At 46.5% G+C, this 12,786-nt stretch overlaps 1 protein-coding gene across 1 annotated transcript in view; it reads left to right on the plus strand.

Annotated features, from left to right (window-relative positions):
* Positions 1 to 12,786, plus strand: part of ZNF831 (zinc finger protein 831) — a 74,021-nt gene that overhangs the window by 12,299 nt on the left and 48,936 nt on the right. The window contains exon 3 of the mRNA XM_027559044.1: positions 4,725 to 4,876. Within this exon, the coding sequence (XP_027414845.1) occupies positions 4,725 to 4,876 (152 nt within the window). The remainder of the gene's footprint in view (positions 1 to 4,724; positions 4,877 to 12,786) is intronic.

Here is a 12,786-nt window from a genome sequence, read left to right on the forward strand (position 1 = left end):
ATTGCACTCGTGGCCTTGGTCCCCTGGTCATCAGGGCCCCAGCTGATGCTGACCCAGAGCAAGAAGGCTTCTTTCTGATTGGTCTTTCACGAGGTCTATCAATGAAGATACTGTGCTAATCTTACATAAGTTATGTTGGCTCTTAAAGGAAGACCTACAGAGAGAGACCAAGAGAGCAGAGGGTGTGTCAGGTATGAGTTGGATTTAAAATCTGGCCCTTAAATAGCCGACTCAATGACATGAGTTTGAGCAAAAGGACAGGGAAGCCTGGAGTGCTGCAGTCCATGGGGTCACAGAGTCCGGACACGGCTAAAGCAACTTAGCATGCACATGCATATTTGAGGAGGTTTGGTAAATGCACCTGAGTGCCGCTGGGGGAAATAGGTGGGCAGGATTCAGAGGAGGAGGAGCAGGGATGACCCTGGAATCTTGCATCTGAGGTTGGGCTCCCCAGAGGCAGGGCCTGAGATGGGGATGTTGGTACAAGTGGTTCACCTAGGGAGGGTTCTCAGGAGGCTCGTGAAGGGTGAGGGAAGCAGGCCAGGCGAGGGAAGAACTCAGAAGAGATGTGGGGTTGGATGTCCAGTCGTGCTTGACCCCACAGGAGCTCTAGAGTGTGACATGTGTCACAGAGATTGTCCTGCTCTGAAGCAAAAAGACTGGGGTCTCACACCCGGTGACAATGGCTCAGGGCCCTTCCTGGGGGTGTGCACACTCTTCCAGGCCTTCCAGGCAAGTCGGTTCCCACTGGCCAAGGGCCACCCTCTTGAGAAAGTGGTAAGAGTGCATTCCTGGCAGCTGGCACCCCAACAGCTGACATGGGCGAGTAGCCAAGGTGGAGGCAGTAGCTGAGGCACTCGTGGTACCTGCTGGAGCATGAGGGGCCTCGCAGGACAGTGATGGTGAGCTTGCAGTCCTGCCCCATCCTGGCTGTGCATCCCAGGGGGATGCTGCTCTAGGAGGGGCACTCGAACAATGTTCTGGAGAACCCAGGAGAGAAAGAAATTGAGCTTTCCCACGATTAAACAAAATTTGCTTTGAAGATAATGCCAAAGTCCACTTGGGCTCCCCGCCAGGGCCAAAAGGGTCTAGATTCCACTGCAGTGAGACCCGAGTCCAGAGGCTGCAGCTCTCCTGGCAGTCTCCTAGTTATTTCCATCAAATGCAGTTCTTCGCTTTTGTCCGTTTTCCAAAAGCAGGCCTCCCTGCAGTTCAAACTGTGTCATTCTTAACATCTGTGAGCTCGTGTCAATTACCCGCTGACTGGAGACAAAGGTGACCCACGGCACACAGGTGAGGAAGGTTCCCGCATCCCCGCACCATCCTTCCTGCCTTTGTCTCTGTACTTAGAAGTCACTCTCCCCCAGGCCTGCAGCAGCACTGGCTGGTCTGACTGGTTTATGATTAGCAGAACAGCAGCCCTGTGGCTCTTCACCTGGGCCAGATCATACTTTCAGGATCCTGAGGTCTTGACAAACAGGGACGGGCTGCTTCAAAGAACCAGGCAGGCACCCATGGGGAGTGACAGCTCCTGCCCAGGGCCAGGGAGGCAGGAGTGCTTGCAAGTGGAGCCTCTTCCAAACACGAATAAGATGAAGAAAAAGTCACTTTGTCCTTGTTGCTGCCGTGAAAATCAGCGCCTAGGAGGATACGGCACTCTGCAGATCTTATTTAAAATTCTGCCAATGGCCCTGGTGATGAGGGGACTGCGGCTGGATGTTGGCAACAGCTCAGACAAGTGAGAAAGAAAAATCGCCAAGCAGGTTGCCTTACCTTCCTCTGCAACCAGGTGGTTCTTAGCATCATGGTGGGAACAGAATTCTTGTAAACTGAGCCTTGGGAAGGGAGACCTTGTAGCTTGACCAGGCAGCTAGAAGTGGTGCAGATTTCTTTTCAATGGGCTGACCACCAATAATGGTCAAAATGGTGCAGGAACCTGAGTCAAGAGTCCGGTAGCAACTGGCTACAGGGTTGAGAGTCAGGGTACATGACAGGTGTTTGGTCTGTCTTTCAGTTCCTTCACCTGCCATTAGGGGGTGCTAGACTAGCTTGCTGGTCTGCTTTTGGCTGCACATTCCTTACTGGTAAAACATTTTTAGCCTGCACCCAAGAAATGCATGGAGAAGGAAATGGCAACCACTCCAGTATTCTTGCCTGGAGAATCCAGGGACAGAGGAGCCTGGTGGGCTGCTGTCTATGGGGTCGCACAGAGTTGGACACTACTGAAGTGACTTAACAGTAGTAGCAGCAAGAATGCATAACTGTTTATTTACCAGAGAAGGAAATGGCAATCCGTCCAGCACTCTTGCCTGGAAAATCCCATAGACGGAGGAGCCTGATAGGCTACAGTCCATGGGGTCGCAAAGAGTCAGACACAACTGAGCAACTTCACTTTCACTTTCATACATATGTTCTACTCCCCTAAAGTATTATGTACATTATAAAGGGCATGCAACAATAGATATAAGAAACTCCAGGTGAAAATAACTGTAAACAGAAGCTCAGTATTTAAAAAAAATTGTTGAAGTAGTGTTGATTTATAGTGGTGTGTTAATTGCTGCTGCACAGCAAATTGAATCAGTTTATATTCATAGGCCTTTGCAGCTCAGCAATAAAAATTTGCCTGCGATGCAGGAGATGTGGGTTCAATATGTGCATGGGGAAGATCCTCTGGAGAAAGAGATGGCAAAACCCACACTAGTATTCTTGTCTGGGAAATCCCATGAACAGAGGAGCCTGGCAGGCTAAGTCCATGGGGTGGCAAAAGGAGTTGGGCACGACTTAGCAACTAAACAACAACTGTATACATTGTTTGTTATATTCTTCTCCAGTATGGTTTATCACAGGATACTGAATATAGCTCCTCGTGCTCTTCAGTCCCACCTTGTTGTTTATCCATCCTACCTATAATCGTTTGCATCTGCCAATTCCAGACTCCCACACCCACCCTAACTCTTGGCAACCGCAAATCTCTTCTCTCTGTCTGTGAATCTGTTTCATAGGTAAGTTTCCATTTGTGTCATATTTTAGATTCTACATGTAAGTGATATCACATGGTATTTGTCTTTCTCTTTATGGCTTACTTTACTTAGTATGATATTTCCTAGGTTCATCTATGTCCCTGCAATGGCATTCTTTTATTCTTTTTTTACAGCTGAGTAGTATTCCATTTGGAGAAGGAAATGGCAACCCACTCCAGTGTTCTTGCCTGGAGAATCCCATGGATGGAGAAGCAGTCCATGGGGTCGCACAGAATCGGACACGACTGAAGCGACTTAGCAGCAGCAGTATTCCATTATATATATAAACCCACACCACATCTTTTTTTATCCCCTTAATCTGTTGATAGATATTGAGGTTGTTTCCATGTCTCGAGTATTGTGAATAATGCTGCTAAGAACACAGAGGTGCACGTATCTCTTCAAATTATGGTTTCATCTGGATATATGCCTAGGAATGGGATTGCTGGATCTTATAGTAGCTCTATTTTTAGTTTTTTTTATGGAATCTCCACACTGTTTTCTATAGTGGCTGCACCAATAGACATTTCCACCAACGGTGCAGGAGGGTTCCCTTTTCTCCACATCCTCTCCAGCATTTGTTATTTGTAGACTTTTTAATCAGGGCTGTTCTGACTGGTGTGAGGTGGTACTTCATTGCAGTTTTGATTTGCTTTTCTCTAATAGTTAGCAATGTTGAGAAGCTCAGTATTTTCTTTCTCTGCCCTTGTTACACACCTCCCCCTCCCCTGGGATATGAAGGCTCTGTTTTGGAGGTTAGACCTGATGACCTGGAAGGGCTTCTCTATGTGGAATGTCTGTGCTGCCCAGTTTTTTCAGTGGAGACCCTTTGGACCCAACCAGTCCAATAATGGTAGCTACTAGTCACTTGTCAGAGAAGGCAGTGGCACCCCACTCCAGTACTCTTGCCTGGGAAATCCCATGGACGGAGGAGCCTCGTGGGCTGCAGTCCATGGGGTTGCTAAGAGTTGGATATGACTGAGCGACTTCACTTTCACTTTTCACTTACATGCATTGGAGAAGGAAATGACAACCCACTCCAGTGTTCTTGCCTGGAGAATCCCAGGGATGGCGGAGCCTGGTGGGCTGCAGTCTATGGGGTCACACAGAGTCGGACACGACTGAAGTGACTTAGCAGCAGCAGCAGCAGCAGCAGCAGTCACTTGTGGCTTTTTAAACCCATTAAAATGAAATTGACCAGAAAGCTCAGTTCCTCAGACATATGAACTACATTTCAGTCACTACAGAGATGCCTATGGTTAGTGGCTACCATGTTGGTCAATGCAGAGTATAGAAGGCTTTCATTACTGTATAAAGTTCCACTGGACAGCCTGTCACATAAGTAGTCATGGTCTTATAATTCAGTGTTTAATTACAGCAACTGACCTTGAGTAAGCCCTGCTGTGTGCTAGGTGGTGTGGGAAGCATTTTCCAGGTGCTGTCTCGTTTCATGCTCACAAGAGCCCCCTGAGTTGTGCCCTGTGGTCATTCTCACATCCTGGCAGGAGAATGAGGACTGGAAGGAAGAGGGGTTCCCGAGAGCTGACGAGCTGCCTGGACCTCATGCCCTTTGTGTTCTCCCAGACTCCACATGGGGACCTGGACTTTTCTCTCTGGGCATCCCGTTTGGAATTTCCATGCCCACGAACTCCAGGGCACAGGCTTTCCACGGTGTTCATGCCGCATGTGCTTCTTGTTCCCCAGGTACAGAGGGAATTTCTTGCAGAGCCGTGTCCAGCTGAGAGTCACTAGACTATGGAAACCACACTGGGTTCTGAGAAAAGATGGCCACCCACCCCGAGCCAAGGGGCCGGACCCATGCAGGACCCAAGGGCAGGCTTCTTCAGAGATGGCAGGTAAGACTTGTTCTCCTTGGAGATGGATCCAAACTGGGCACCTGGGAACATGCTGCTGGGAACGTGAAATGCTGCTGGGAATGTGAAATGAGCAAAGGCAACTGTCCTTGCTGTCTGAAGCCTGACATCCAGCAAGGGTATTGATGGCTTATGGGGTGATGACAGAAGTGTTACCTCTGTGGGGCGGTCAAGACCCTAAACTGGGTGGGGATATTGGGAATCGAATATTGAGATGCAACAAACATCCTTGAGTATGGAGGGCCTGAGTCAGAACTCTGGGTGCCTCCACCTTCCCCCCATCATCTTCTCTGAAGAAGCTCACTGGCCTCTTCCTGCAGGGCCACTGTGAGGCTAAATAGGTCAATGGATGGGCTTTCGAGTGAACGTGAAATAAAAGTAGCAGGAGGAGTTGTAATGAGACAGCGGCTGGGAACATTGCTTCCATGGGGCTTACAAAAGGGGCTCTTCGTGATGCTCGGAAGTAAACAAAGGATGAACTAATGGAGACTGCTTCCTGGAAATGGGCTATTTTAAGTTGCAATCACTGGGCAAATCAATTAACTTCTCTGGACTGCAGTTTCCCCTCCTTCCTCCCTCCACTGGGCATTCGTGAGCCCAGCCTTAGCCTTGTGGACAGTGTTTTGATGGAGTCAGACCAAGACCTTGTGTGAGAAGGTGGTGGGGTCCCATATGGCCAGTGGTGACTGAATTAACTGTCTTTTGTGGCTGATTGTTGTCCATTTGGCTCAAGGGCTGACCCTGGGTTCTGCCTGCTGGTGGGGACAGTTGGTTAGGGTCCCCTCCTCTCAGTCTCTGCGAAGCCCCACCACCCCCTCAGGAAGATAGTGCTTCCATGCTGCCCCTTGAGCCCTCGCCACCCCCTCTCCTTGCAATCCCCGTGCCCTCTCTTAGGCAAGGATGAGGACTCGTTTTTTTCCCTTAATGAGAGTTTAAGTCAAAGTAGGTATTTGCTCCAATGGATGACCAGTTGTAGAAGGAAAAGCACTGTCTTCTGATGGAACATCAAGGGTTAAGACTTTGGTGGGCAGCAGGCCAGACAAAAATGCAATCAGGGGACCGGGCTTTGCCCTTTCTTCATTTTCTGTGACTCCTCATGTTGAACTCCATTACTTGCCTCCTTCTCAAGGAGATACAATCCAGGAACCTGCCCATTAGGGTGTGCTTGGGTGATACCACTCCCAAGAAAGTCCAAAAGAACCCACCAGAATTCTACCAGTTGCCCCAAATGGCAGTGCTTTCCCACCAGCTCTTTTCCCAGCACCATAGAGAGCTGAATCAAGCTGATCCTGGAAACTCACATCAGCTACCATGTTTCTATTCCTAAGCTCCATGCAGAACTGAAAAGGAGAAGAAGACAGTGCCTGCCCTTGATAAATGAGGTACAGGGTAAAGACAGACAGACAGACAGGCTCTCTGTCCATCCTTTGCTTCAATCATGTGGGGAGTGACCCTGGAAGTCAGCGAGCTCCCTCCTGGGAACCTTCTATCTGTAGAGAGGACGCTGATAGAGGTCTTACCCCCACAGTGGCTCAGGGTGAGGGTCGAGCAAGGTCGTGTACAGCAAGGAACTTTCAGACTCTAAAGTAGATGAGAAATGTTGATTCTTAGCTCTGGAGCATAATAAGCGTACGTGTGTAAGGTCTGCGGCTTCCCAGGTGGCTTGGTGGTAAAGAATCCACCTGCCAATGCAGGAGACACGGGTACAGTCCCTGGGTGAGGGAAGATCCCCTGGAGGAGGAAATGGCTACCCATTCCGGTATTCCTGCCTGGAAATCCCATGGGCAGAGGAGCCTGGCGGGCTATAGTCCATGGGGTCGCAGAGAGTTGGACACGACTGAAGGACTGAGCACGCACACATGTGTAAGGTCCGGCATATGCTGAGTGCCGAGAGCATGTGGGGTGCGTGGCACTTAGTGTCCCTGTTGTTTAGTGAAGGATGAGGTCAGTGTTTCAGGGAGGAGCCCAAGGGGGAGATTTCTCAGCAGAGATATGGCTTCTTCTGGATGTTCAGACGTAGGGGGAATAGAACAGATGCTCTCTGGATTGGTAAATTGCTTTGGGCTGTGGAAGAAATTGCCACAAACGCGGTGGTTTAAAATAACAACAATGTATTATCTCTCAGTTCTGGATGCCAGAAGCTACCAATCTCTCTAGAGCCTCCAGGAGGGGATCCTACCCAGCCTCCCAGTTTCTGGGGGCTCCAGGTATCCTTGGCTTGTGATTGCACCTCTCCAGTCTCTGCTTTCATCTGCACACAGCTTCTCTCCTGTGTTTCTGTGGGTCAAATGTTCTCCTGTCTTTCTCTTATAAGGACGCTTGCCATTGGACTAAGGGCTCACCCTAAATCCGGGATGATCTTACCTTGAGACTCATAATTTAATTTCACGTGCAAAGATGTTTTCCCAAGTAAGGTCACAGTCACAGGTTCTGTGGGTTTAGGACTTGGATATGTATGTTTTGGAGGGATAGGCACAATTCAATCACGAACCACCTCAACAATTTTCCCCCGGTCTGAGAACCAATAGAAGGGACCTCAAAATGTGTTTCTAAGTGGAAAAGACAGTGGCATGCATGGACACTCATCGTCTGTGCTCTCCTCGTGTGCAAATGGCTCTGGCAGAAAGTTCTCTATAAACCTAAATCAATATGTATTCGTTAAAACAGGATCATGCAGCCCACCTCCCAGTAGGACATATTCACACGTGCAGGCATGTGGTCCAAGTGAGCTTCAATCCTGAGACCGGTGTGCTGGGTCAGGGGGCCCCCTTAGCTTCTCTTTGGGAGAAAGACCTGCTGGCAGTCTGGATGAGGGCAGGCAAGGCTCCACATGTGGTTGAAATGCAGTCACCACCTGTCGGTCCAGCCCTTTGCTCTGCCTGGGGAACTGTCAGCCCAAAGCAGGGAGCTCTTCTCTCCTCCCAAGAGGGTGGGGGCATCTTCCATACGTCCTCCAATGGAGGCGGTCGCTTCTTCCTAAGATGCGCGTGTACCCCCTGTGCTCATGGTGACCCAGGGGCCTCAGTACTAGTGGAGAGACCAGCTGGAAAGTCTCTGATCTTTCATGGTCCTCCTCATCCTGTCTTCCCTTCAAAAGCTTCTCTCGACCTCAGGGACCAGCCCTGCTACTCCGTATTGAGAACATCACACTCAGTAGCTTTCTGATCTCAACACCAGCCTGTTCTACCAAAATCCAGGGAATGGGGGATAAAACCAGCCCCAAACAGAAAAGAAAAATCAGAAACAAAATCTAAATGTGGAGCTAAGATTGGGAGGCCATACGCAGTGCAAAGCCCACTGGGAACATAGTCCCCTTCCACCCCCACCCCCATGTAGGTAATAATGTTGCAGCAGCAGAGCAAGTGGTAATAACAGATGACTGTGCTTTCGTGTTTGTTGTTGGAACAGTTAGTTGAGCCAGAGGTCTGGGTCACAGGTGCCCATTTACAAAGGGCTTCCTCTCCCATGATTACGAAGCACATGGAATGTGTCCATCAAGGGCAGTGGGAGTCTGTGGGGTGTGGCCCCAGGGAATATTAATCACCCCTCATTCCTGATTGAAGTGTCAAAGATGGAGTAGGGATGTTGGGTCGGATAAACCAGCAAGCATGGGGTGAATGGGCCATTATGGACACCATTGCGTTGGAGGTGGGGTAGAATGCGTTAAACTAAACACCCCCTGGGAATCAAAGGAGCTCAGAGAGCTTACTGCCACCACCACCCAAAGCCAATATTTCACAGCAGAGTGACAGACACTCTGAAAGTGTTGGGTGTCTGAAGACGGAGTGCCATTAATAACTTCAAAGGAAGCTAGAGATAGGCCTTGGTCACCCACGATTTACAAACAACTTTCTTGTCTTCTTTGACCTGGCAGGTCCTGGTTAGAGAGATCAGAGCTGGCTTCTTGGTGAGAGAGCTGACCCCACTGTGTTTGTGTGTGTGTGTGTGTGCGTGTACGTGCAAGTGTGCGTACACACAACTTTGTGAGTGCGTGCGAATGTGTGTATTTTTGAGGCGGGAGGACCTGGTTTCCTCAGCATGACAATGATAGGGTGATTTGTTTGGGGTGACCTGAGGGGCTATAACGTGGCGGAATTTGAAACCCAGAAATGAAATGGAGAGTAATCTTTTGATGGGGGTGCGGGATGGAATTTCCCAATTCAAATCTGGGAAAACCTTTGGCTCACATCCTTGAAGGTCAGCTAAATCAGCAAAACATTTTCAAAGAAGTGGCCAGGAATATTTGTGTCCAGGAGCTGAAATAAGATGTTGTTATGGATTCTTTCTCCCTTTTATTTTTGGAGAATCTTCCTGTCAATAATTTATGAAGATGAGAGAGAGGATGTTTTTGAAAAATATTTTTTAAAAGGATGCTTAATTTCCCTCTTTCAACTATTCCAATAACTTGGGACTAATCATTCGAATTAACAGATGGCTTGGCAGTGAAGTCTTCTGCAAGCAGAAGGCCAGAGGAGTTATGAAGGATGGAGACCTAATTTATAAGATTTTATGATGATTGGCATCTTTGAGACTCTTCTGAGAACTGAACTTTTTATTTTTATTTTTTTGACTTTCCAACACCACTGAATTTAATGTTTTTTTTAAAAAAATTTTATTTTATATTGGACTATACAATGCATATGGTTGTAAAGAGTCAGACACGACCGAAGTGACCTAGCATGCATGTAGTCGATTTACAATGTTGTGTTAATTTCAGGCTATAGATAGCCAAGTGATTCTGTTATACGTATACATGTATCTATTCTTTTCCCATTCTTTTCCCATTTAGTTATTATAGTATATCGAGCAGAGTCTCCTGTGCCATACAGAAGGTCCTCGTTGGTTATTTGTTTTAAATATAGTAGTGTGTCTACGTCAATCTCAAATCCCCAGTTTATCCCTCCCCCTCATCTTTCCCCTTTGGTAGCCATGTTTGTTTTCTATGTCTGTGGATCTGTTTTTCTTTTATAAATATTAGTAATATTGTATCTTTTAATTTTTTAGATTCCACATATGGGGTATCTGGTATCATATGATATTTGTCTCTCTCTGACTGACTTCGCCTAGTGTGATCATCTCCAGGTCGATCCGTGTTGCTGCACATGGCATTATTTCATTCTCCTGGTATGAAGGTCACATGCCTTTTATTTATTTAAAATGTTTTCATAGTCCTTTCTATGATGATTTATCGCAGGATGTTGCCCTTGTTGTTCATCCATTCTATATGTGATAGCTTGCAGCTGCTGATCCCAGGCTTCCAATCCAACTCTCTCTCCTCCCACGTGGCAACCACCAGTTTATCCTCTAAGTCCCTGATTCTGTTTCTGTTTCATAGATAGGTTCATTTACGTCATATTTTAGATTCCAAATGTAGGTGATATGATAGGGTATTTGTCTTTTTTTTACATACTTCACTTAGTATGATAATCTCCAGTTGTATCCATGTTGCTGCAAATAGTAACATTTCATTGTTTCTCATGGTCCCATAGTATTTCATTGTATACACACACACACACACACACACACACACACACACACACATATACCACATCTTCTTTATCCATTCATCTACTGATGGACATTTAGTTCCTTCCATGTCTTAGTTACTGTAAACAGTTGATGCAGTGAACACTGGGGTATATGTATCTTTCAAACTATGGTTTTTCTCTGGGTATATGCCCAGGAGTGGGATTGCTGGGTCATATGGCAGCTCTATTTTTAGTTTTTCAAGGAACCTCCATACTGTTCTCCATAGTGGCTACACCAATTTACATACCCACCAACAGTGTAGGAGGGTTTCCTTTTCTCCACACTCTCTCTAGCATTTATTATTTGTAGACTTTTTGATGATGGTCATTCTGATTGGTATGAGGTGATTTCTCATTGTAGTGTCAGTTTGCATTATTCTAATAATTAGTGATGTTGCGTGAAAGTGTTTAAAAACCTAAATTCAGTGATCCACCATCCAAGTTTCCAGCAAAGGAGTTAGGGGAGCTGGAAGTTTCTTTGTAGATTTCAAGTAGCCTTGACTTACCAGACACTTATCAAGCATAAGAATAGGAATGGTGTGTACAACTCTGAACAGAGATTCTTATACATAACATGTTTGACAACCACTGAGGGCAAGGAGGGTAAGCAAAGAGGCCATCCATCCATCCAGGCTGCCCTGACAACAAACAGCAGTTTCCAGCAAGGAATTTTCAAATGTCCCTGCTTGCCCATGAGGTGTATGCCGTTTAGTTTCTGCGTTAAGTGCCTGAAGTTGTGACGACGTCTTAATGGATTGGCTTGTTGGGGGATTAACTAAGATATTGGAGTGTGTCTTCTGCGTGGTGTGGGAGGTAGTGTTTCAGAAATCAGGGTTTAGGTTAAATGTGCGATAGGTCCTTGCTGGAGTGGTTTCTCTTCTCACCTGAGCACCTAATCTGCCTGATGCCATTTGAAGAACCGGGGGAGTTGTTTTCCATTTTGCGATTATTCCGTGTAATTGACGTCAGTAAAAGACCATCTTTTGTACCTGAAGGGGAAGTTCACTACTAAGCCTTGTCATGAAAATGATTATTTCCCAGGTTAGGGTCTTAGGGACTTAGGAAAGGAAGCTTTGCAGGTATGTGTTGTGTGCCCGCTTGCACATTTGCCTGCTCACATTGGAGTGTTATTTTTTCATTAGAAAAAGTCACTGAAAACTCACACGTCCATACAAAATGGGTAAAACTACCTGAGCAAAAGCCTCTACCAAACGATTCGCTTCTGTTGTGGTTATACAATTCCTGATGAAGTCACCGTTCCGAAAAGAATACTTTTCAGAACATGGGGAGCAGCGGGGATGAACTCAACATCATTCAATTCTATTTGCATTTCAAGTGGGACATTCTAGTCTCCAGGAGCTTAAAACTCATCAGCAATCAGCCTATTACCCTTTTCCTAATATCACAGTTATTGACCCTGGGCTGCAAAAAAGAATCTCATAATGAGATTTGTCCTGTTTTTGTGTTTATGTGCGCATTTCTTTCTCTCTAGTAGATGACATATCAGCTTTTATTTATTTTTTTATTATTGAAATCCTTTGTGTCAGAAGGACCTGCTCCATTAACTGAATCCTGTTCTATGTACTCTGATGTGCGGATACACGAAAACACTCCTTGGTATAAAGAGTGTTCTTATATATTTCCTTAGAAACGCATTTCGCGGAACTGAATGGAGAACGCTGATGTGGTTGAGGTTAATTATTCGGACTTTTGTGGGCACATTGGAAGTCGTGCTGCTTCTGCCGGTACACAGACTAAAATTGGAACACTGAAGAGGAGCCCAGCGTGGCCCTGTGCCCAGATGACACATCTAAAGTCATATTGATTGAGAGAGATGCTTTATTGAACGATAAGAACTCCATCGAGTTTCTGGTTTTGCAATTTCCTGCAGCTGGCGTGGCTTCTGGCAGTAAACACCGTGAGATTCAGGGTAACATTTCAAAGTGAGGTTTTAGAGAAATCTCCCAATAACTAAACTCAGAAGGCACTTTCAGTTCAGGAGCTGCACCCACATCTAATCCCCCCAACAGACTTAAGATGATTCATTTTCATTTTCAGAGGGAGAAACTGAGACTCAGAGTCTCCAAGTCATCCAGTGACCTGCTCAGGGCCACCCAGATGATGAATCAGGGGTCCATGGTGTTTCCTAAATTCAATAATTCATGGACCATCTTCAGAAATGTCCCATCTGCATGTCATCTGTGTGATTATTTGCTTATGTGATCCACTTAAGCTCATTGGCAAAACCCATAAATTCTTTTATTTTCAATAGAAACTGTTTATCAATGCTGGAAATGGAAAGCCAGTATCATATGCCATTAAGAGAATGTTTTCCTGGCAAATAAATTCTGTCTAGATGGTTGT

Source organism: Bos indicus x Bos taurus, chromosome 13 (assembly GCF_003369695.1).
Source record: "Bos indicus x Bos taurus breed Angus x Brahman F1 hybrid chromosome 13, Bos_hybrid_MaternalHap_v2.0, whole genome shotgun sequence".
Lineage (NCBI taxonomy): Eukaryota > Metazoa > Chordata > Mammalia > Artiodactyla > Bovidae > Bos > Bos indicus x Bos taurus.